Source organism: Anopheles coustani, chromosome 2 (genome assembly GCF_943734705.1).
Source record: "Anopheles coustani chromosome 2, idAnoCousDA_361_x.2, whole genome shotgun sequence".
Lineage (NCBI taxonomy): Eukaryota > Metazoa > Arthropoda > Insecta > Diptera > Culicidae > Anopheles > Anopheles coustani.
In genome coordinates this window covers 14,167,413-14,193,954 of record NC_071289.1, presented here as the reverse complement: position 1 = coordinate 14,193,954, position 26,542 = coordinate 14,167,413, and the positions used below count along the sequence as shown (strand labels likewise).

Below are 26,542 nucleotides of genomic sequence, written 5' to 3'. Positions count from 1 at the left end.
TCTTGTGTTGGCTTCTTAAGTGTGATAAATATTTCACCAAGAACCCTATCGCATACGATCATTTATTCAGCCTTTCCAAACACACTATGTCGGGTTGCGTTCGTTGTGAAAGCTATATAGATATAGAACGGTCAGAGTCTTCTGGCAGCAAACAAAAGATATGCAAATGGGCAAAGATAGAGAGAATTAAAGAGAAAGACCAAGGTCAACAAAAGCTCTCTGGTACAGCTATATCTCTAGAAAATCATACACTTCTAGAAAAGACAAAACCCTTTAGACGCGTCCATCACCAATGGGAGAATTTATTTTCCGAAACCGCATCGTTCGAAGGCTCTGAGTTGCAGACAGTTTTAAAGACGTCAAGTGGAAATCGTGCCTACCTTCATCGTTAGCAGTCCCTTAACGGGCCGGCAGTGGTCGTCCATTTCCCACTCATGCCCTGATGGGAGGGAGCTTTTCTCCACCGATGCTTCTCGAAGAAAAAGGGGTTGAAATGAAAAGGTGTGATTCCGGTTTCTCGCCGTCATTTTTCTTCCCTCTCCTCCTGTTCCGAGCAAAAGGGCCCCGTGTGCGCCCCGAGGAGCGAGGAAAGTTTGGTGACCGTCAAATGAAATGGGTTGACCAATTGAAATGTTTTCCCTTTCGGGTTGACCATCCAACTTCACGAGGCACGAGAAGGAGCACCACAAAAATAGGAATGAAATTGCGATCCTAGCCGCATCTAGGGCGTAAGGGATCTTGGGGGGGAAAAAAACCCAAAGGGTCTCGAAAAAGAGTCTATTCCTAACAGATTCATCGCAGCGCGCAAACGATGACCGTTCGGGAGAAAGAGAGAGAGGGGAGGATAAAAGGGGCCCTTGGAAAAGGTATGCGTGAAATTGATGATTTCATTAATGTAAAACGGTTGACAGTCCGGTCCCCCGGACCAAGGGGCGAGGGGGGAGGGGGAAGATTTCCTTCGCGTCCGCCGGAAACACACCCACGCTCTCGGCTGGTGAGAAGGCGGAAATTGAATTGAAATTATACCACCCGGGGACCTGGACTTCCTGAGCCCGAAAACGACGTCCACGACGGCACGAGAAGGTTCGTTTTCGATCGTTCGTTTTGTTCGAGGGTGCCGGCAAACTTTCCGGCCCTTTCGCCGATGGACGGAAGCGGGGAAGTAGGTTGGAAGGACTGGGGGGAAAAAAAAAGTAAAGCCCGACGACCCGGAGTGATTAATCGTTTCGGTGTGGGAATTGAAGAAAGTAAATTATGTATGGAGAGTGACTGATGTTTTGAGGTCTCGGAAGATTGAGTTAATGTTCCGGGGGGAAGCACTATTAACAGGGTTGTTTCTGAAGCAGGTTGTTTTTAAGTTTTATTACTTATTTGGAAGCTTTAATATTATCTTAAGCTATTTTACAGATGAAAATATAAACGAAGAAATTGGCTTTGGTTGATAAAACATTATGAATTTTCCAAAAGAGGAGCAAAATTATAGATGCTTGATTTTCCACCCTCTAAGAAGCTGCAATAAACATGTATTAGTAGATCATTCCACCCACTTGTCGTGATTGTTTGATTAGTTTCTTGCACGAAACGGTTATCGGCATGCACTTCCACTTTTACAGCTGTTTCAACAGGATCATGAAAGTCACTTTCGTTACTTCCGTGGCAGAAACGGTACGGCAAACTGCAAACGCCAGCAGAACCTCTTGACACTTATCGAAATGTCCACACCGAACATGCGTTTACTTTTCCTCCGCCTCCTGTCGCTGCCACCCGATCCAACCCGCCCGTCGATGAAAGGCCCCGGTTCGATAATTTATGCGAGTGAAAGCTAACATCTTCCAGGTTTGTGCGGGTGGGTTTGCCTCGGGGCGCAAGCACCAGCGTATCAATCAAACTGGGTGGATCCTTCGGGGGACAGGTCCGATGAAAGACGGCACCCAACAGCATCATTCATCAACGCGCGAATGGCGGACCGTGGCCGGACGCACCATGAATTGAAACGCAATCAATTCCAATCCCGGAACCCCAAGTGATAATGTTTGCTTTCTCTCCCACCCCGCCTTCCGAAGCTCCACAAGAGTTGGGCGGCGGTGGTGGTGGTGGTTGTGGTGGTGGTGGTGTGCTACGCATCGGCACGCAGCCGTTGGCCAAAGCTAAATGAGAGCCTAATCAAACAGTTAAACAGCGGTACGGAACCGTCTTTCCCAATGCTGCTTGCGCTCCTCTGCGCTTGGGAATGTAACGCGCTGGCACATTGTTGATTCGGTCCGCAAGCGGCAAACACGCGCACGCAACGCTGATTGCGCGGTACGCCACGGTCAGAACAACCGGGACGCCGCTTCACACTCAGCTCGCCGAGTGGCCACATCGGTGGTTCGACGGTGCGACCCATAAATTAGTTTATATTTTATTAAACCCAACCCACCGCGTCACCCAAAACCACCCCGTCCGCCTAAACAGATATGACCGTCGCGCTGGGAAATAGTTTTAGTCACGCGCGAATGGACATAAAAGTCACACACACACGGAGAGGGTAATTGGTCCGTTTTTTGGAGGTTTGTTTGTGGAGCCCAATGAAAACGATGAGAGGGGCGCAAATTAGTTTCACTGCATCCTAATAGGATGCAATTGCACTGCGCGCTTACATTCCCCCGCACCGTTGAGGCACCCATTAGGATAGTTGGCAATAAAGGCTAAAACTGTTTCTGATTTATTATCACACAAACACACATGCACGCACCCTCCGTCAGTTTGCTTTTGGCAATAATTGGATATAATATGACAGGGTTCGGGGGAAGGACGCCGGTGGCGAAGAGAAGCGACCACGTCAGCAACTACCGGCGACACTCCAGATGGACACAACATTAGGTGGTCTGTTTACCTTTTCCCTGCTTTTCCCGCCACCTTCTTCCACTTAACAAATACAGCTGCACCCTGCGACAGTGTACAAAAGAGTTCTACCCCGAATGGCGTCGGGTTATTTAATTATTTATTTGTTTGTAATTTGTATAATTTAGATTTATGCTAGCGGCATTTTACGATTGATTAATCCCCGTGAAGCACCGTCGATTGTCACCATCAGCGGGTCATTGGGATGGGAAAGTGATGATTGAAATTTTCATTGTTTTTCGAACATCCAATCGGTACCGTCATCGAACGTGTTAGAGGAAGTTGACGCAAATAGGGATATGTTGTAGTAAAACGTTTTTGAAATTAATTGTTTTATTGGCTTTACTAAGTGTTGTTTACTGTTTCGCGGTTATGAGGTGTGGGGAAAGACACTTTTATTATTAAAATGTTTTTTAAATTTGATATTTTATACTCACACATAATGCCGTTGAAACTAAGATTTTATTAATCTAAATTTGGAGTCATTGCTTAAATCAGGGGTCGGCAAAGTTTGGCCCGTAAGAAAATTTGAGTGCTTCATACCAAAAACACATCTCAATTTTTTCACGATTTCATTTTGTTTTCTTCCCAAAATTAAAGATTAAAATTGTTGAACGAGGTGTTTCTGGTGTATGCTGCAAAACAAAATCCAAATTCAATGAAAATAAGTGTAAAAATGTTTAAAATGTTTAAATTACAAATAATGTATCTTTTACCTCCACTTTTTGTAATGTATACCTATTTTTTATGTTTATGTGTTTACGTTTTAAAAAGTTTATATCATTCAAAAGTACCCACTTTGAAAACATTAAATCATCGTTTAAGGTATCCGGCCCGCGCTTTCGGTTTCCTTTTAATCATTTGGCCCTTTTTAGGAAATGCCGAGCCGTGGTGCTTAAATCAACCCATCTTGTGACAATGCTCAAACAATCCAAATTATTGCAAATCGCTTCGTCGTCCTCACTTCCCATCCATCACTTATAAGCGCTCCGATCTAAGTTGGTGACGCTACAACAGACTGTTCAGTCGAGCAGCTACAATGGTGTAATTAGCGCATATCTTTCACGAGAAGTGCTCTCGCAACGGAATGACCACGACGACATCCGAGATCGCAAGCGCTTTTGAGCGAACGTCTGAAAAGACCGTCGTGAAAACAAGGTGAAATCAATTCCCGTCCACTTGCGACGTGTCCGATTGGACGGTTTCGTACCATGGATCGTGACTATTGTCACGATGTCAATCGGTAGCTCGCGACAGCTTGATGGCCAACTACATCGAGCCCGTCAAACTGGCAAACCATCGCGAATCGACGGACGGTCGAGGCTGTTCGGTAGTTCAGCTTCCAGAACGACCTCCGAACGGTCGAGTATCGGTCGCTGCCTGCTTGTTAGGTTGAGAGGGTTTACTTCAACATTAACCAACATCAGAAGGCTTCCGGAGAAATAGTTCACCGTTTCTCCTCAAATTCACGGGTTCGGGTTTTTTTTTACCCGAACCACTGAAACGATTCACCACTAGGCTACATGTAAATGCACAATAATGGCGTATTTAATCATTTTAGTTTATACGATTTTATCATTACCACCGACGTTCATGACGTCCGGTGATTCCGTTTACTAATACATTATTCGCAATAAATACCTTCGAGTGGTATTGTAATGCGAAAGCTTTCCCACGATAGCAAGGATGGTTGGAACGTTAACGCAATCGCTTTGGTGCATCTTTTCTCCCCCGGCATGCAGCAGAAAAGCATTTCCACTTCGTCAACTTTCATCGAAATGTTGCCCGTTTTGCAGCGTGGAAAACGATAAAATTCGCCTCCCTGCCGAAGAAAAACTTTACCCATTGTTTCGTGCGGTAAAAATAGCATGTACAAAAAAGGATGCAGAGTGCCCCGGTGCACGATACAACAGTGAGAAAGTGTGTAATTTGGGGAATCTCGTGATTCATGGAGGGTTTTTTTTTCCCCCTACATTCCAACTTCTATAAATATGCCGCCACGGTGCAACAATAAGAGGCTTACGGAGAATATGTACTCCGCCCCGTTCCGGGAAGCAAAAGTACCGAAAGCGTGGAGCAACTTGATGCTGCACGGAAAATGTGCAAATCTCCGCACATTGGAAAATAATTGGCTCACAAAGTACGTACCATGTTATCTCGTCGAATGTGGTAACATATTCTAGAGAGTGGGAATGGTGACTACCGCATTGAAAAAGGGAAATGCAAAAACCAATGAGGGAGTCCCGCAGAGCAGGCCATGCAGCTTGAAGGAAGTTAAGTTAAGCCTTAAAAAGCTTTTCGATGAAAGTAATTAGCACGAATTTCTGGTTGCAAACTGGGAGTGTGTTTAAAGTTGTCCAGAGCAAATAGAGCGTATCACATTTTGCATTAATTATTTCCGTGTGTAGCTTACTTGTTCGCCGTTGGATCAAAACTTTCCATGTGGTAGATGCAGTTCCGCTCGAAACACTTTCTCCATAAGCTCCGATTTAGGCGACCTTAATAGAAGAAATATGTCGGCCAATGATTGGCTCGCAATCATGTCGATTCCAAGTGATCTACGAAATTAAATTCCGTTCCCCTAACCCTGCCCAGTCTAGCGCCCTACACGGAACCCCCCCCCCCCCCCCCCCCCCCATCACCCTGGAGCATTTTTCACGAGTCAACAAACCACATATGTGATATGATTTTGAAGAAAAATATCTTTCCCTTCGAACCTAACCCGAACCGCCCTCGATTCTGCCCGCAGGACACAAACAAACAGACGTTTCCTCACGTCCAGTGCATGCCAAAACACACCCACACACACACACACACCCACTCGGAGTCTGGGACACAAACTAGTAGTACACTCGCTTGTCAACCTCGATGGCTGCGGTGCGAAGGGGACGAAAATATAAATGATTTTTCCGAACCATTACTTCCAATTTTGTGAAATAGATGATAATTCAACTTTGCTTTCCGATGCCGCTCCCAACACACACGTGGCCGAGCTCGGGTGTTTTCTCTGTGGCCGTTGTGTCGGATTTTCCGGGCTCTTCCAGAAGCACTCCCAAATGGGTGAGTGCTGTGCGGTAGGGAGCTGCGGCTGCGGGGGAGAGGTTGTTAGCTGTTCCGTTTCGAGTTTCGAGCGCCGTACAGCAATACGACACACCGACGAGGCACGAAATTGTGACAGTGTCCAGTTTCGCGTGCAAAGAGATTTTCTTTTTTGTTCGCCGCCTTCAGGCACTTTTACGGCAGATGAGTGCCCTTTTCTAAGCCTCCCAGGCCTCCGTCGGTTGATTTCACCTGAGCTAGGAAACACGGTGTGTGTGTGTGTGTGTGTGTATGTGTGTGCATCGTTTACCGTTTGAAATTTAATCATACCGAGGCAGAAGAGAGGGCACAATCATGCCACCCCTTTCATAACGATTTCTGCGAGCTTCGTTGGAGCGCAAAGACTGGCGCAAAAGGCATCTCTCAAAAATGGCCGTCCGGTGGATTGATGTCGGTGTGCCATCGAAACCTCTTTCCCTTCCCCGGCGTCGGGTGAAGCATGGCCAAGCAAGCAAGAGGATGCATTGAATAAACGTCATAAACGAGTCCTCGCGCCCGGTGAACCGACTCCGAGCGAGAGAGTGAGAGAAAGAGGGAAAGTCAACGGGTGGGAACAAACCGAGCTAGTGGCCTTTAAAATTTATGACACAACGACTGCTGCGATGGTGTTGCTGGCGCTGAACGATGACTGAGCCAACGTGAGGAAACCCCAACCAGACCTCGGTCACATCCCTTCGAGGCATATCGCACAAGCATCGGCGCGTCGGAAACGAAGCAAATATGAGCTAGTGATCAGGCTGCGACATGGTCAGGAGTCGATTTTTCCACCACCACTCCCTTTGCAAGAAGAACGAACCGTGCCTTGATTGGGCGAAAAAGGCTTGCGGAGTAAAAATGGAGGCGCCTGGTGGTTTGTACGGAACAACGTCCATTCGCCGATCGACGGAATCGTACATCTTTTGTGTGCCGTGCTGCCAAGGGACATCTCCCCCGCCCCAGACGGCTGCGGGACATCGTTAAGGGAGTTCACGATTTTACTTCAACCACGAAAAAAAAAATGAAACGGAAAAGAATTTCCTTTCGCCGCACCTCCGTTCGGTTCGGTACGTGATCAGATTTCCCGATATGGTGGTATGGTGCGTCAAAATGGTTTTCCGCCTGCTCATGTGTGTGTGTGTGTGTGTCTTGGATGGATAACAAAAAAAAGAGTTCCAGACGCATAGACACAGCCAGTCGCAGTATCACCTCGTGCGAACTAATCGGAAGGAATTTGTATTTCAGACTCAACACAACCGGACATTTTCCCTCCCCCGTCCTGTAGCGAGCGAAGAAATTGAAAGCGATGAACTTGCATGGAAAAACGTGGCAAAATGAAGCACCTTCCTTTGTGTGCATGCAACGTTTTTTTTTTACACTGAGTTGCTAGCGTACACTCACGCTGGGAAACACGTTTGCTTCGCGGTCTACATGGGTGGCTGCTCCGTGGCGGAAATTGGTTGGAAAAGCTAGCGGAAAATATTTGACGCTCGTTTGGTTTATGTCACGAGAAAGTGTACCGGAATGGAAGAGATATATTGTAACCGAATCCATTTGCAGCATTCGGTACCGATCATTAAACAATAAGTTTTCCACGCCTAGAGTGAAAGAATTGATCGCTTAAGGGGAACCCTATTTTTTACCTGTACTTGTTTACTCGAACATGCATTTCACCGCTTACTTTAAAGAAAAATTTTAAAAACACTTGAGGCTTGCACCGTGCAAAGTGTGCTTTATTCATTCGGAATGCAGAGATTAAAAATGTTTCTCTTTTTACCTGAACCTCCCCTGAAAGATTAAAGTTTTTTTCGCTTCTACTCCGGTTGGATGCATTGATCAAAAGCTTGTTCTAATATTCATAAGACACCTGACATTTGTACTCATTCAACGTTCATTTCATGGGATTTAGTTAATTTTTTTCTCACTTTTTATCCCTTCTGTTTTCGCCGGTCGGCTTTATGAACTCAACTTTCGCCATGTAAAAAGAAAACACAACCGTATTCAGCATCATTGGAGGATGCTGAGAGTCGCCTTTATCTACGCTCGGTTCTGCAACACCAACCACATGACACTTATCCCCAAACGTCAAGTGTGTGTTTGTGCACCGCGCAGCTTTCGTGCTCGGTGTTGTGCTCGGAAAAGATGAAAAGCGTATCCTTCGGTAGCCGCCCCCCCCCCTCCTCCTCCTACACCTCATCCGTTGCTCATTTAATATTTCATAGTAATTATGATTACACCACTTGCCACGGTATGGCCGTTTCGCAAGGGAGCATCTCCTGGTCCTGGAGGGTCCCACGGTCCGGGCACAAAAAACTAAAAAAGAGTCCCATCAAAAGAGGTCCTATCCCACGCCCATGAAAAGGTAGGACACAGTGAAACGACGATGCTCTCGGAGCCATCTCGTTGATTTGGTGACGGCGTATCGTTCACGCTTCCTTAATGCAACTCGTTCGCCTTAATGGATGCGACACCACCATATCGGAGTGTGGGGTGCTTGTTCCAGATCCCAGCGTCCCGGCCGTTGCGGACGGATGAACCATCTCAAGATTCGTCCTGCCGATGAGCGGACGTCACAACGGTGTGACTCCGGCGTTGCTGCTGTGCTGCTCTTTTTTTACGATTTCGCTCGTCGTAAAATCACGCTAAAAGGCTTGCGGGTTTCCTGCTGCCGTAATACGTAAACATCCCATCCCCGACGACGTGCTGCGCGGAGGTACCCGGGGTAGAAAAATCACACGAAGCCGTCAATCTACCGTACGGAGATGAATGCCATTATCCAAATGCTGCACAAATCCTTAGACGCGAGCAAAAAAATGGAAAAACAACCCATCGCTGTATGTTAGCGAGACATATAGCTGCCTATCTGTGGCGTGGATGAGGGGATGAACTTTGAGCGTGCTGCCATGGGGTTTCTTTGAACTATCTTTTCATGTAATGGATGTGCTTGGCGTACGCTTTAGATGTCACGGGACATAAATGACACTTCTTTTAGCTTACACTCGTTACTCAAAAGTATCGTAAATGTTTAAAAACCCGTTGAGATTTTGAAATGCAGTGAGAAGATAACATTAAAGTGCATGCACATACGTTGCATTTTTATTGGGTTACTGTTTCACTTACATTGACTATATCATTAATGATGTAATAAATTTCAGGGAATTAGTTAAAAAATTTAAATAATTAAAATGCTGCTATATTACATCATTTTATTGAACTCTTGAAGGAAATCCAATGCAATTCACGCTCGTCATATCTTTTCCTTACTTCACAGTCGCCTATCTGAACCTAGGGACCTCACTGATAGCGCTGGGTCGGTGCCAGGAAGCGGCCAGCGTGCTGCGGGAAGGCTCGAAGCTGGACGGCACCGGGCTTCGGGACCGGGCAGCCCACGAGAACGCCCGCATCGGTGCACTGCTGCAGCTCGGCAATCTGTATGCCGATCAGGGAAAGCTGCAACGTGCCCTCGCGGTCTACCGGGAGGCGCTGCACACACTGCCGGAACGATATCCGCCCCAGGTAAGCATTGAGCAACTTTTCCAACCCCCTTTATAGAAACGGAAAACCGGAGGTTTCAAGAACCTTTTGGTACGATCAAAACCATCTTTAATTTTGTGACCTTTCCCATATCCAGAAGCTTTTCGCTTCCCAAGGAAAGAAGCAATTTCACACCTTGGCCAGATTTACGGCTACACAACGTCACGTCTCGAATATCGTTATCATGTCGCTTCCAACCCGCACCATTCATCGCTACGCGCCTCTCCTCTTCCTCACCCGGTGCCGGTACCGGAAGTGTTGAAAAGCTTTTAATGATTTCCTTCCGCCTAGCTGCCAACACCGGATGGAACCTTTTTTTTACCATCGCCTCCCCCACGTAAGGGGCGTTAAATTTGGCATCGCGCGTACACCGGAAACCGAAAAACACAAATCCCCTCCCCCCCTCCTCCCCCCCAACCCTCGGGAACCGACTACGGAAACGTGAGCAACGCACTATGGAGCGAAAAGAGCAAATTGCCGGGATAAAATTCAGAATCAAATGTTTTGCAATTTTTTCATTGTAATATCGTGTAATACTATTATATTACACGAAATTATGATGTTTCGGGACAATCCCGCCAGGTGGCGCTGCAAAAACCTCATATTTTTGGAATTTTCTATGGGTGCATTATTTTTTAATTTTTTTTTTTTATACTAACTTAAAGATTTTTTAAAGTTTGATATAAAACAAACTAAATTTACTACAAACTTCCATTCAAAATATTGTCATCTGGAATATAATTGATATTCAAAGCATCTAACGCGGACATAACGTCTCCTAACGAAGAGCTACTATCTGAATATTCTGAACTTGTACCATCATCTTCTTGGGTTTGAATTGGCAAGGGACTGTTACTATTTGAGGAGCTGTAATCTACGAAGAATGTTTTTACTGCGTCTGGGTATGGAATTTGTTTTTTATTTTTCAACGATTTAGCCAGAGATATTGTTGAAATGTATGGATCGGATGATTGTAATGCTCTCATAAAAATGTCTTTAATATTGAATTCTCGTGACATTTTACGGGCGTGTTCTCTTCTATCCCTTCTGTATATTTTATTTCTACCTTCTGCTGCTTCCTCTCCTAAGGATCCCAATGGAGCTGGGGCATTTACAATGATTTCACCTACATGCGCAAGAACTTTATGGACAGTGGAAGGCATTTTGTACCAATTGTAATGATGTATGTAAAACTTGTATGTATCTTTGCAATATAGACTAATAGTTTTTGGATTTAAAGGCTGTGAACAGTTGATGGCTATTAAAATATTTCGAAACCTTTCTATGAGTTCTGTTTCTATTTGCAAAATATCGCTCAATTTTTCTATGTTTGAAAAAGCCCGACGACAAACATTTCCCGTCGTACTATTTCCACCCATTTGCCTTGGTTCATCTACTTTTACACCAAATTCCTTGTACATCTTTTCCAATACAATTTTTTTTCGATCATTGTACATGCTTTTAAAATTTTTAGTAACCTTCCATTTTTTAAATTCAATTCTGTACGAAATGTGAAGCAAGCATTCGAAAAATCTGATCCAACAGTGCAGTGGAGATATTCCATAAGATAAATTCTCAGGAGTTGGAATAAATCCATTTTCTAAGTGCTCTACACTGTTCATTTCGGTTGGTTTTGCACCACATATACAACATGTTTGCATAGATAGAGTGTCGGTTAAATATGCCAAAATTTTTCCATCAATTAAACTCATGTAAAATGAATAGTTTACCGTCACATTACTTGTTTCATTTAGCTGAATTGTATAAGGAACTAACCTGGTTATTTGGCTTTTGATTTCGTCTACTGTTTGTAAAACTTTTTCTTTTGACTCTTTCGCAAACTCGATCACAATTGGCCTGCAAAACCTAACACTTTGAGGCATCAAGTTTATCCAGATGATATCTGAATCGTCACTGATGAACGAAAGACGGATAGGCGTTAATGCCGATACTAATAAATCACTGTCTGATGCAGTATTTTCTCCGGAACCATGAAGCGGTTGATTGTAAATGCTGTGTCCACTAGATCCGTCAATGCCCCACGAGCACAATAATACGACGCTTAGTGAATCACACAAAGAAGATGAAAGGTGTCGCAAGATTTCTGCCTTTTGTATTTCAATTATTCTACACGCAGTGTGATTAACCAACTCTTGTAGATTAACTTCAGCTTTTGTTTCACTAATAGAAATAAAATCTTCACTTGGTGCGCAGGTTTTTTTAAGTTTGTTGATTTGGTAATATGACGGAAAAACTTTTTTTGATACTTTATGCAAATCATTATACTGGGATTTTGAGAAACTATTGTCTATAAAACATGCCAACGCTTCTTCGGCAGATACTAAAACATCACTTTTGGTTGTCATTGGCATAACACTTGAAGGATTTTTCAAAAACATGTCTATCATACTCATCAGCCTTAACTGCTTTTCTTTAAAAGCTAACAACCTCACTGAGTATAATTCCTTTTCGAGATTGCCGTTGATATCTGTCTCTTTGGCCACACTTCGACGTTTATTCCTCACGCAGAGATCATTAAACTCTTTTTTTGGCCGTCCACGACTTTTGTTTTCCGTATAGGCACTAATGTCAAATGGTTTGTTCAACCAGATTTTCGAATCCTTTTGAAAATTCTTCGAGTTTCTAGCACATTTCTTCAATCTAGCCTTGAAACTTTTTTCCAGTATCATCAACTTATTAGTCACTTTCAATTTATCACACGGTTTGATGCTTACTTTACTTTCAATGAACTGTAAAGCATACCCAATGTTTTCCTTGCAAGAAGCATTGTTTTTCAAAACGTTTATGATATCATTGATTATAAAGGAACCCATCGTGAAATTATTAAATCAATCTCAGATAGATTATTTACTTGAAAACTAAAAAAACGTTGTTCGTTCTCCAAGGAGCTTTCTGACAATTGGTGTTTATGCTGTTCAAAGTAAAGCTTGAATGATGTTTTTATAAACGAACGTATGTTATATATGTATCTTTTCAAATGCATACCGCTATGGTATGCCGTTCGAAGGTCAAAATTTTAACATCTACCTTAGCTGTTACTGTATGGTTAGGGTATATTGTTTTCAAAAGCAAATATTATCAAATATTTGTGTTCACTTCTATGAGTTATCCACCCACAATTAGCGGCGTTTTACCATTAGGGTAGAAAAAGAGTGACAGGTATATCTACCCAAAATTCACGGCTTTTACAGGTAAGGGTACAAACAGAACAAAGTGTTAGTGTAGGGTACATTTATTATTATTTATTATTTTAGTGTAGGGTACATTATTCCGAGGAATTTTGGGTATAAAAAAATGGGTTTGTGAGCTGTAGAACAAGTAAAAGCGACCTGATACATTCAAAGCAAACCAAACCAAGTTTCATTCTTTGCCAGTGACTTGGCTTGTCTTTCCCCTTTTATGTGATGTTCAATCACTACCCTGCTTCACATTTTTCATTGAATGAGAATTTCAAATTTGAATGCATTGAATGAGAATTCATATTTCTTACCACACATGATGCTGCATATGGCATGATGGAGGCGCCTAGTAGCTGATAAACTATAAGCTTCACATCTAAAGTACAGAATAACGTAAAGATGCGCGCGTATGCGCAAAAAAAACTATCATTTATTGTTACAAAACATTCTAGGCTATAAGTGGGTATGCATCATATTACAATCTTTCGCAATCCTTAGCGATGGCATAAGGTTAAAAACAGAAAATTGAAAAATTTTCCGGGAGTTTTGCGAAACAATGCTTAATATTTTGTGACATTCAATTTCAATTAGCTTAAACTGTCAATAATTTTAAAGCTTGATAATAAACCTTTCCAAAACTGTGCTTGGAATCCAATTCCGACCATTATTATAGGAGTTACAGACCTTCAAAGTTGATGGATTTTTTTCAATTTTTCACGCAATATTTTCACAAATCTTGACTTTGAGAGGCTGTTTCTCAGAACCTGGAAGAGCAGAGGCTCTAGTTTTTGGGTCATTTCTTAGTTTCATCTTGTAGTTTAAGAAAACATGTCTCTTTTTTCTGAAATCCAAAAATGAATTTTTGATTTTTATCCCGGCTTCGCTCCATCGTGCAACGCCCGGCGGCGATCGTTGGTAGCCCACCGGCGAAAAATTATCACCGGAAGTAGCAAATCCGGATATCAGAGATTTTTATAAACACCTTCCACCACACCCAGAAGGTGGGCTGGTGGGGAGCTAGAGCCAACCCGTCTCGAGGGGGAGGGTGTTGTATCCAGCGCCAGTACGATTCGTTCGTGTGCCGGTGACGTTTCATATTTATAGTTATTGCCATTGCCCTTTTCCTTCGACTTTCTTTTCCCTCCGGTGGCCGGCCAAGCTCCGTTTTCGAGCGTTTAACGCGATGGAAGCCATCGAACATTGCCGCCGTGGCTAGTGAACGGGAAAGGAGCTAAGATTTTCACTATTTCCCGCTGGATTTTCCCCTCCCCTTTACCATTTTCTCCTTCCCATCACATGGTGTCCTAGTTCGGTAATTCTCTTCCACACCACGAGTGGGCCACGCTGGTTCGAAAAGTGTTTACACTTTCCCCTCGTAAAACGAACCGCTTGATCCCGTTGTTTCGCCCTGGCACGTTGGCTTTTCGTCATATTTTTTCACAACAACCTCGTTAACTCGTAACACCCATCCAACCCCTGAATGAATGGCTCTTCCGGTTGGATTACTGGTAAAGCTTCCTATACGAAAAAGAACACTAGTTCTCGTTCAAAGAACTTTTAAAGTATACAAAAAAATACTACTACGTACAAGAAAATCCCTTTTTAGTACTTTTAATTAAAAAGCATTGAGTAATTTTTCAACATTTTACCAATAGTAGAGCTTCTAGTGGAGAAAGTTGCCCTTCAAAACCTTCAAGGTCTGAAAATTACAATCCCGAGCCATTCTTAACCTCATGTCTGTAGGTTCTGTTTGCAAAAGAACGCATAAAAAAAGGATTTCCTTCGTAAGGAAAACTTTCGTATTATATTTTCCCTCCTTTCTGTTGTATAAATTGGGATTTTTATTAGTCTTATAACAAACCCTTCCCGTACAACAACACCAAAACCAAAACAATAACCAAAGCCGACGGTTTGTCGAAGAAGAACTCTCGGTCGTTCCGCGCCGAAATCGTCCGCCACAATTCACGGCGATCCGCTCGGTGTAGTTTAGTTTTATTAGATCGACAGTATTTCCTGGCATTTTACGAGCAACCAGACAGCTGGTAGGCCATATACAACGCCAGCGTGGCTGAGGGTTTTTGCAAAACAGAGGCACCGAAACCCGCATACATGATGTTTGATGCGCTGCATGGCGTTTCTCTTAAGCCGTTTTAGGTTCGGCGTTGGAAAATATGTGAAATTGAAGGCTTGTGGTTGAGATAATATCGTGGAGATAATAAGAGTAGGCTATGCGTTTTAAATTGGCAAACCGTTGATGTTCGAAGCAAACGTCAAAAATGAATCGTTATATTTTTGCTTTCTGGTGTTCCAACAATTTAAAATGTTTTGAATTGTCTGTACTTGTGGTAGGTTTTATCCGGTTTTTATTGATTCGTTCATTTTCATCCGTCACCTTTCCGAATGTGGAATTCTTAGAATCGATCAGTAGTAAACATGTCTTCGGAACAAAATTTCACGAAATGTTGTTGGAAAAGGCAATCGATATTTTGGATACAAATATTTCCATTCAGAGATTTACTCTGCCCTGACACACTCCTTTCCGGTGAAAAGCGGTACAGAAGGACATACACACGAAAATAGACACACACCACAATCACTCAGCAGGAAAAGCGAGAGTGGAAAGTGCCGGCGAATGGTGGATTGAATAAAATATTCCACCATTTCCGAGAAGCGCAATGAGTTTGTGGAATTGAAACATAACTTCCATCCCGGAGGAAAGCCGCCTGCCGTCCGAAAAGTTTGCCTCAGAGTGTCCTTCAACGCCAACCACCATCAGCCGACCAAAAACTCTCGCTCTAACACACACACACATACACTGGTGCGCATCACCAGATGGTCAATCCAACAATTTTCTCCCCACTTTAGCTTGACCGGAAAACTTCGGCTATCTTCCGGAACGGGAACGCCGAGGGACGGCGGAGTCCGTGGGAGTAAAATATTTCCGCAAAATATGCACCGTTTTGACCCACTCTGAGTGCCGCTCATTTTCCGTTTCCACTCACCCTCCCCCCTTCAATCGGTCGGGCGAGTGAGAAATGTGGAAAATTATTCCACCAGCCGGCGCTTGTTGCCCAACTAATAACGTTCAGCTGATATTTGTATGCGGGCTTTTGTGCCCCGAAGGCGTCGAAATGTGAGGAAAACTGAGAGTGGATTTTATTAAGAATTTTTCCGACGCCTTTCCCGCACGTTTTGTAGCGTTTAATATAAATAGTTTGAAGTTTCGGGGCATGATTTAGATTTAAATTATTGCATTTCCCTCGAACTTATGTTTGAAGAATGTCTTACAAACCATATCCGAGCGCATGTTGAAAGTTAAATATTTCCAAAGTCAATTGTGCTTTATTTGTGAAATGAAATTGTTGGTAAAAATTTCCAACTCAAAACAAAACGCCCCATAAACAAAGCGAATATGAAAGGAAGTAATTTAAATATGTTTCAGTCATGGGCTTTTTTTCCTGTCCCATCTGAACGTTCCCCTCGCCCAACTTGCCCGAGGTAAAAATACATTTACAAAACCCGAACCGATTTGTTTGCGCCAATCCAACAAGTGAAAGTTTTCCATCCCAACCACCGTATGTCGCGCCCCACACACTTTGTGTCACCTCCATGGAGACCGCCCGCACGCAAAACCATCCCGCTTTCCCGGACTTCGTTATCGCTAAAGGACGAGTTTTCCGGTTCGGTGCAAGCGGAACCGAATGCAAAATGCTTCCTCTACCTAAACTTGTTCCGAGCTCCGTCCCGACTACCACGGGTTGTGCCTGGGTTGCGGAAGGTGTGTTGGGGTTTGTGTGTGTGTGTGTGTGCCGAGGCAACGGGAACGCGGTGAAGATAACCATTTTTGCTTGTGGGAGAAAAAAAATGAACGGATCCCGGTACACAATCTGTGACAACGAAGTTGCAAATGATTACACTTTGTGATAAACTGAAAGCTCATGTTTCATCCGTTTGTGGATAAAATTTTTCCCGTCACCAGGCGCCAAAACTCGCTGCTTTTGCACGACGGTTTTTTTTTTTGTACCGCGACGCTCCATGGTAGTTCGTGCTACGCTTTTGCTTGTTGGTGTGCACAGTTTAAAAAAAATGTCTTCCGTCTGAGCGAAAATTAAAGAGACGTACATTCCACGCAAACAATTTTATTAAAGATCACGCGCGCGAGAGGGGAAAAAAACGCCCAGCATAACCGACACGCCGGCATATCCGCCCCGTCGGGGATCCCCGGATGACGATAGACGACAAACACGGTAACACGCGCAGTTTCATTAGAGAAATGCCTTTTTGCCACGGTCTTGTTTCTTGGGGCATCGTTCATCTTCGCCGGGGACGCTTTTGGAAGGAAGAAACTTCAAAGAAAAAGCGCTTCCAGCCTGTGTGAATGACTCCTCAAGAGAGAGAGAAAGAGAATATGCGACCGGCGGAAAAAAAACGGATGTGATTTATGAAAACAAGTTTATTCTTAATTAGTTTCTAAGATTTATACCACGACGAACGCGGCGCTGCAAGGAATGAGTCATTTTCAGTGTTGCGAGAAGATGAAAATTGTTCCGTTGGTAAACTTTTCATTTGCTGCACCGAGCATCTCACTCGACCAACGCCTTGAAGGTACTGGCTTTCAGTCATCAAAATTAATAAAATATATTTGTATTGCAGAATGTTTCACCATACACCAACGATTTTAGAAACATCTTTTTTCTACCACAAAAGTAACTTTTGCATGAAAGCTCGCTAAATTCAGGGGAAAGAACAAAAACCTCGACTGTCCTCGCTCAAGCTTTTACTGTGCTTTTCGATGCGCATGTCATTTGCGTGCCGGGGGTGAAAATCCTCCGATCGAACCCGCTGCTCTCTGGCACAGGGCACAGCAAAAAGGGCACACACTTTCACGTGACTCGTGATTGAACAGGCGGCTCGAGATTAATTTTCGTCTAACTGTTGCACAGTTGGAAGAAAATCGATTAGCTGGCTTTAGAAATAATAATGCTCCTTCGCCCGGGACTAAATATTAGTTAAGGTGAAGATATTTGTTACATGTCTCTAAACCATTTTGTGGAACGTAACGCACCAGCAGCAGTTCCCACGGACAATCCAAACAAACTACAACTACCCAAAAAAAAAATGAACAAAATCAAAAACGTTAGCACCTCGTAATCCGTAAATGGTACCTCCGTTTATTGGCGGTGGATAAAAACCACTTGAAATGAGATGCGTGTAAACGGTGCTCCGAAACCATATTGACTTTGTTTTTCAATTCCATTTTCCTACCACGCCGAGGCACGGCTTTCGGCGAGAGTCAACGAAACAACCGTAAAAGCCACAAAAAAAATCCAAACCATCATCAACAAACTCAAACGGTGTCGAGAAGGTTATAAAGCTAGTTTAAATCTTTCCCGACCAATTCAATTCACACCGTAATAAACGTTTATCTATCTGGCCATTTCGTTTCGAGGAGTGGTTTTGCTTCTGCTACTTGTTCTTCGTCTTTTTTTCCCCCCCTTATTTTGTTGCGCCATCTCCGAACGATTTGCCCACCTGACGGGGTCATTCAGTGTCCCATGCCGGCCAGGACCGCTGAAATCGAATCTGACCGTTACGAGAAGCGTCGAAAGCACTCCAAGGTGCACGATAAAGATATGTTTATGGCAGGAAATTGACTCTTCCATTTTTCATTCCCACCTCCCACCGTACGTTGTTCCCCCCAGTCCGTCGGGGTGGAATTGGAACCATTTTCACTCCATACCCAGGCGCTTCCGAGGGAACCGAGATGCTACAGAATTGCTCCATTAAATTTTATATGATTTCAAATAAAATAAAATAATCAATTAAATTGTCCATAAGGGTAGCGATGAGGATGATACGTTCCCGGTTGGAAGCATTTTCCCACAGGTTTCGCCGCTGGATAGGAAAACTTCCTTCCTCCCCCTGCTTTCCACTGTTTTGGGGAAGCGCGTCCCCACTTGGGACGAATCGGCAGGTGATGAGTTTTGCTCCGTCCTCCGTCCAAATGGTGTGCCGGCGCGATAAGAAACCTCCAGCACTCGTAGATGCCACAATAGGAAGGTAGCTGCATCCTCGGTAGTTTAAAAAAAGAGCGACAACTTTTCCGCGTGGAAATTATCTTCCTAATGGGTTGCACGGGGTGCGCAAAAAGTTCCACGACATTTCCTGCACCTGCACTTTTCCCATTTTGCCCATCCAAGCTGCGGGTTCCCTTTTCGATTCCCGAACTCCTTTCACTAGTTCACCAAAGGTCTGCGGGAGGAAAACGGTTGATTCTTCCATCGGAGAAAGTCGTTTCAAAAGGATCAACCAACGGAGGATGTCACACTGCCCGGGTAGGAAAATTGTTGTCCAACGAACTGAATTCCTGGTCCGGTTTTGCATCCGTATGCTAATCATCCGGTCGGTACCGGCGAGCAGGAAGCAAACTTAATTTCAACTAAAGAATTTCCCCATCCTCCACACTCACAGACTACGCCAGATCCCGGGCAGCACCCAATTTACAACACACCAGAAGATCACGATAATTGTTTGGAGAGGAAAACTTTTGTTCCCTTCCCTCCCGCACCAAGAACCCCCCGACGTAAGAGATCGCATGGAAAATGGCAAAATTTGTGCACCCGCTTTCAACATCCTGGGTGGCTTAATTTGACTTCGGGTTTTTTTCTCCCCATCGAACTTTACGCGGGGAACAAAAAAATTTTGTGTGCAAAAAAAACAAGACCGTCTCTGTCGCTCGCGAAAACTAGTGCCCGGACGTCAAAGGGGACCGATCAAGTGCCACCGGGCCGTCGCGGAAAAGCGCGTGCACTCAGCCGCACACAAATTTCCCCCCCACAAAAACGAAACGGAATGGACGGTTATCGTCGAAAAACAGACGCTGGTAATAATTGGATAATCATTTCTAATTAGAATTCGAGCCGCGGGGGAAGGGAACATTTTCTGTGCGCCACTCGTGCAAACCGGGGAGGAAGTCTTCTGTGGCCCGAGACCGGGTTACGGGATGATTTTTCCGCTCAAACTTATCTCATTTTCACTCCTTTTGTGAAGAGTTTAGCATTCGCAAGCCATTTGGAACACACCGGTTTGATGATAACGGTTCACCTTGCGCGGATCTGTCGTCGTCGTGGACGATCAAAGCCATTTCCGTTTGGCCCGTGTTTCGTGATTGTGTGGGTTGGGATTTGTCTTTTGGATGGTTTCGATTCGTCTTTCAATGCATTTGGCTGGCTTGTTTGATTGCAAGTGATGTTCACTTTATCCTTCCGTTGAGGGTTGCAAACGTTAAGCGAGTAGCATGTCAGATGAGAACCAGTGCAAGGTGCTTTTCTTTTCATTAGTTCAACTAGAAAGGCAAAGGCAAAATTGGAAAAAAAACAGAAGCAAACTTAAGTGACATTGCAGCAATTTCACCGGTCAATAGTAAACGAAGCAATTGCAGCTTTTACGGTTACGAGCGACACATTTTTCCACTCGCCCCGGGTGGTTCCGTTTCAGCATTCCACTTGCCTCACGAACGCGCACGATTAGGAAAAGCGACCACCAGTCGTTTGGCAGTCGGAATTATTACGAGCTTAATGCTATTGTGCGGTATTGGAGCGCGGGTGTTGTGTATCTAAATGTGCAAAACGTGTGCGCTGTGTATATTTTCATTCCCTGGCACGGCTGTGGGAGTGCACGCAGGCCAAAGGCCATAATCGAACCGCGGAGTGGGGCGGAAGAAGCAGCACACGCAAACTTTCAATATGGAACACAAAATTGCTCTTTTGAGAGCGAGGAAGTAGTACTGTTTTTATTTTCACCCACGATTTTTCCCGATGTTCACCATGGTTTTTTTTTTTGGAACAATGCGGATGCGCCAATGGTGCATTTATGAAAATTGTTCCCGTTGCTTTTAACGCAATGGTGCATAAACGTAATTTGAAAAATGAACATTTTCTCCCATTGTTGTGAGCGTTGGAATTATTAACACTTTATTATGGAACTCTAGACACTGCTATAACATAATTCTGTATTTTTATTTAAACCAAGTATGTTTAGGTTCCTTTCCCACCAAAACATTGTTTATCCATCTCGTTTTTTTTTTCAACAAATTTCAAATTAAATTCTCCATGACATGGCAACCCTGTCAGCAGCGTGTACTAACAAGCCCCCGTCCACTGTTTTGCTCTCCCATTCCCCCCCCCCCCCCGCAGGGTATCTACCATCGACTGGGTGACGTCTTCGCCCGACTCAACCAGTGGACCGAAGCGGAACGGTTTCAACGGGCGGCCCTCGAGGCCCAGCCGGATCACATAGCGGCCCACCTGTCGTACGGCACGATGCTGGCGCGAAATGTAAGTGTCATGTCACCGTCCCCACCCCCCATCTCCCATCAACGGAGCTTCTTCCCCCGAATCATTGCCCCGACGAAATCATCTGACGAAAGTATGTTTATCTTTTCCCATTTTATTCTATACAGGGCAGCAGAACCTCCGAAGCGGAGCAGTGGTTCCGGAGGGCCCTCCGGTTGGCACCGGACGACGCCAGCGTACACCATCATTACGGTAAGCATCGACAAATCGTCGAATCGGAACACCCATTCCCCCCGGGTTTGGTGCAGTCGGCACGGAAAGCTCACACAAATTGTATCCGAATCGGTGCAATGTGGGTTATCTCAAAGCGGGAGACTAGCGGCGGCAACAACAACGGGTTACACCCACTCTCCCACTTGAAAAGATGTTATTGAAGCAGCACAAGCAGCAGGATAACGATCTGAGGGTGACTTGAAAAAGGGATTCACATCGTACGAGATGGCGTGGCAGTGATCGTATCTTGACCCTAGAACCCTGCAATCCCCTCCCCCCGGCAACCCACTCCGTCCCGTCCCGGGAACGGAGCCTTTACAGCTGCCTGCTTGGACACGTTCCGGATCGGGGTCCGTTCGTCCCGAGGCGCATTTCCCCCCACCTCCACCCGGCTAAGGAAATGGGATGCACACAAACGTCAATGCCATCATTAGTCTCTGTCAGGGGGGGTTTTCCCTTACATTTTTATTATTATATCTTCCACCCGACGTCGTTCTCGGGCTCGGGTTCCCAGAAACGAACGGATCCTACCTCTCTCAACGGCAAACTTTGAATATGTGTGTTTACCGGTTTGCATTTCTTCCTGCGTTTTTTTTTATTTTCACTCCCGTTTGTTAGCAGAAAATTCGAGTGAAATAATAACAACCAACTTAGAACCGCTTCACCATCGTTCGGGGCGGTCTTGGAACGGTGTTCACTCACACGCAACAACCCCCCCCAGTCCGAGGGTGCAGGGACCGAACGAGGATCGAGTCCGCCCGGGAAACGGGAACGGAAAGGATTCAGTTGCTTGGGAGAAGGAAACAAGAAGGAAAAAGATACGACCCCCCCGATTCGGTAGAGTAGAAAGTAGCACGGAAAGTCAACAAAGGCGGCACGATCAAGAAAGAAATAATTGAATAGAGATTGTTAGAGGAACTGAAAAATCTGACTCGAAGAATACAATATCAAGTATCCAATTAGGTTGCTCCAGTGAACGCTTTGCATACGAAAGCGGCACGGTCCGATTCGGGGTGCCGGAACATAAAATGGATCGAAAAGTGCAAAGGAAAGCAAGCGAAGATATCATATTTTACGCTTGATAATTTGTTTTTCTTTTTTAATATCGATCGATCACCCTGTTTGTGTGTTGCAATTCCGACGTTTTTAATTCGTTCCCTTTGCTCGAAAAAGCCAAAATAAGCTATATTCGTTTTAATTGCAATTTCGTTCCACTTCCGTTTTCGTCCGCCTCCGATTTCAGCTGAGTTCCTGTCAGCCCAGCGCCGGCCGGAGGAAGCGTTCCAGTATCGGGTGCGGGCGGCCGAGCTGGCCCCGGAGGATTACGCCCTGGTGGTGGCGGCAGCCTCAAGCCTCCGGTTGCACGACCGCAAGCTCGAAGCAGAACGATGGTATCGTCAGGTAAGGGCTCGACAAACGAACAACGGCTCATAATGCAATGCTCGCTCACGCACGTTTTGTATTCTCTTTCTCTTTCTTTTAATCCATCGACGCACACCACGGTAGGCTGTGAAATTGCGGCCACAGGAAGCCCGAGCTCACACCAACCTCGGTGCGATCCTGCACCTCTTGGGACGGTCACAGGAAGCGGCCAGCAGCTACCGGGAGGCACTACGGCTGCAGCCGGACGATCTGACCACCCTCTCCAATCTGGCCAAGCTGGGCGTACCGGCGATATCCTGAAATACGCCGTCCCAGCTGCACCCCGGTCGACGGCCCGGAAGTTGATCGCAACCACGCAGCGACGGAGGGCTGGAGTGTTGAGCAGGGCAACATCATCGAGGGCCAACCGACGGCCGAGGAAGCAAGGAAACGGACATTAAGCATCAGAAGTATCGAATGGGATTGCCGAGAGACGGAATTGATTGAAACTGTTGTTCAGACCAAGGATAGTTAAATGAGCAGATACGCATTGGGTGTTTAGGAAAAAGGTATTGCTAGTGAAATTGGATTGTACATAGGCGCCGATTGGAAGCTGTTTTGAACCGGATTGTTGGCAAGGGCTGAGAAAGTCGGTAGGTTTAGCTAGAGAAAATGGTTGAAAATTTGACAATGGAATTCTACGGCAAAAGAACAGACTAGACAACGGAATCGTTTTGAAATCGTGCGAGCAGGTGGAGTAGGAAATCGAATGTTTTGTGTTGAAAAAAAAAAAATGGTAGGAAAAGAGACCCCGGCAGTTAAAAGGCACGGTCCGGATTGACAACGATATTTTTAACGTAACGTACGTGGGGTTTGAAGGAGATAATACAGAAAACAAAAAAAACACAGAACGTTATAAACGCAGTTACCCCCTTCTTGGCCAAGAGTAAACAAACTCGCGCTAGTAATCATATATTGTATATACGAGTTTAGCAAATAGAAACCTGAAAATGAAACACAACTGTACATAGAAATAATCAAACATCCCAAAAAAGAAAAGCCGGACAACTATTGAAACAAAACAAATTACAAACTGGACGATACCGTTCAGCAACATCCACACACACACACACATTGGGTAAAGATTATCGAGCAATGAATAACATTTATTATCGAGCGAGGATAAACAGACACAATCACAGGCATTTAATAACATGCTGATGAACGCTGTTTCATGGAAAGTATGGAAACAGCTGACAGTCATGGTTATCAGTCGGTCGGTTAGAGGCAATAGTTATTTGTTTTCATTTCAAAGCAAAATTAATCAACACCTCGCCGTTTTGCAAATGCCAAACTGGACGCCGGAATAACAAACGATATTCGTAAACAACGCGTTTCCCAGTTTGTAACAGTACCAACCAACGCATCGAGTAAACAATAAAACCCAAACAAATAGCATCAAACAATCCAACATGAAATATATTTAATGCAGAACAAAGCGCTGGAATAAACGAACAAAGCAGGCAAAGAAACAACATAACGGAAACAATAACTGACCAGAGAAAGATCAGAGTCGAACAACAGCAGGCTGTACAAGGTAGCAGACGGATGAAGATGTGAATGCCGAGATTGGGCTATTGGGCCCTTGGGTTGTTTTTGTTTTCTTTTCCTTTGTAAACACGATAAATCTACCATCGACAAATATAACACACTATACGCGTTCGTGCATCCAGTGCATCCGAACTCAGCAAAACAATATACCAATAATGAATAGGCGCATGAGAGAAGGTATAAAGGCAAAACAAAAGAACAAATTAACAGAAAAGACAGAAAAAACACCCCCTCTCTCTCTCTCTCTTGCATACACAACCACACGAACAAACAAAGTGAACAGACACACATTTATAGGCGGGCCGAACGGAGCCGGTCTCGGGCTCGTGAACGACGGATACATTTATGAATAAAATGCAAATTTATTAATGAAAACTTTCACTTGGCATTGGTTTGTGTTTTTGTTGGATTTAAATTTAAAATCATTGCTCCGCACGAGATTGACGGAGCCATATTCATGAGCGGCACCGTACGACCAAATGCGTAAGTACATTTATTTCGGATGAAAAATTAATAAACCAGCCCGGTTCGGTATCAAATCAATTGGGTTATTTTGTAAAAGCATTTCAGGTGATCGTTCAAAGATACATATTTGCGTATGGCATTATGTGTTAAAACAACGCCCCATCACTTTTAAAATAAGGATGAAAAACAATTCCATTATTTTCTGTGGAAGTGTACAAACTCAGTATAATCTGCATCATTCATTAATTTTCCAACAACGTCCCTTCGGAAGCAATATTCATTCCTTTCACACCAGCCATACTTAATACCATATGCCCGCTTCAAAATCGGGAAGGAAGCAAATTTGATTTTCCCAGAAGCTAATCGAAGCCCCACGCATCAACGGTTGAACGCCACCGAGCCCCCCCCCCCCCCCCCCCCCCCCCCCACCCCATAGGCGGCGCGAAGCAGTCGAGGTGTCGGTGCGTAACGATGGCGGAAGCGGACTTATACGGAAGACTGGGCGCCTCCATGGCGCTGAACCCTTCCAAAACTCTATGGGGCGGGAAATCCAGTCAAGGGAGGGCGGGGAGGGAATGTAACAGCTGTAGTTTGCTTCACAGTGTAACCCATCATAATGCGCGCCGAAAGGGACGTACCGTTTGTAAGAAGCGGGAAAACGGAGCTATGCTTAATTATTCATATATTTACAACGGCGCCAATCATAGCAAGCGGCACACGTGGTGCTGGAGAAACATTGTCGCGAGGCAAAATTAAATTAGCAACCACCGAAGCAAGCCCTCTCCAGTGAGGGTTCCCATTACTTCCCGAAAGCCTGCTTCGATCGGTGTTGGTTGTGAAAAGCGATGGAACGAGGGTTCGAATTGTACCACCTTTCCGAAATGGCATAATCATAAACTGTCACTCTTAACGGTACACACGGTACACCTCATCTTTCGTCGGCTTCCTTGCCAACCTCGAACCTCTCAATCAACGAGCCAGCCGAGCTGGCACTCCTTTTTCCAATTAGAATCCCTCCCAGCCGCTAGCTGAAACCCAATCAGTTTACCAACTTTACGATACGGGTCTCGTCGAGATTAGAATATTTTTCATGCCTTTATTACCATCCAGGGAAATCAGTCGATTTTCGGCCGTAGCCGGTGGTACACAACCCCGAAATGGTCGGGGGTAAAATCCCATGGTCTCCGGTTCCGGTCGACGAAGCGACGGCTTTCGGTTTGAGGGTACGATGAAACCGTTCCACCGCACCCCGTCTAAGGCCGGAAGCACGGTAGACAACTTTGGCCTTTTATGAGACGGCGAAGCTTTAGTCACTTCATTCGATGAACCGAAAAGCTGGCCATCAATGGTTGATGGTTACGAGCCGGGCCGAGAGGTCGGTCGAAAGGTCAATAAAAGTATTGCACACCGATCAGAGCCAATGCCCGAGAGATGAAGTACGATTGTTAATGTTACGAATTGGAATACGGGAGTGTGCCCTTTTCTACTTGCCCGGGGCTGTTCCAAATGTCCTCAGAAAGTTACACCGATGGAGTAGTCTTGTTTATGGTTATTGGCAGCCTTTGAGGCGTACGATATGAGATTCTGCACAAGGCACCTTAAGTAGTTTGGCATCGTGCTGATGGCGTACATCTTTCTATATCTTCAGTACTCCAATAACAATGATTGAATTCATTTAAAATATCTTTTGATTTTTTTATAACCAATCAATGCAAAGAGGAATTATTGCTATCTAATTCTCACAAAAAGATCCTGTAAAATATTGCATATTTTCTTCTAGATGTTGCTCCAAAACTTTAGCTATAGCGTAGGAAGTTTACAAGAAAATAAAGGCACGGACTTTAA

At 44.6% G+C, this 26,542-nt stretch overlaps 1 protein-coding gene across 1 annotated transcript in view; it reads left to right on the top strand.

Annotated features, from left to right (window-relative positions):
* The window catches only part of LOC131263162 (protein O-mannosyl-transferase TMTC2), a 129,627-nt gene extending 106,685 nt beyond the window's left edge, over positions 1-22,942 (top strand). Inside the window, exons 7-11 of the mRNA XM_058265320.1 lie at positions 9,230-9,474; positions 20,888-21,028; positions 21,154-21,238; positions 22,503-22,660; positions 22,766-22,942. Coding sequence (XP_058121303.1) covers positions 9,230-9,474; positions 20,888-21,028; positions 21,154-21,238; positions 22,503-22,660; positions 22,766-22,942 — 806 coding nt within the window. The remainder of the gene's footprint in view (positions 1-9,229; positions 9,475-20,887; positions 21,029-21,153; positions 21,239-22,502; positions 22,661-22,765) is intronic.
* The last annotated feature ends 3,600 nt before the right edge of the window (positions 22,943-26,542 follow it).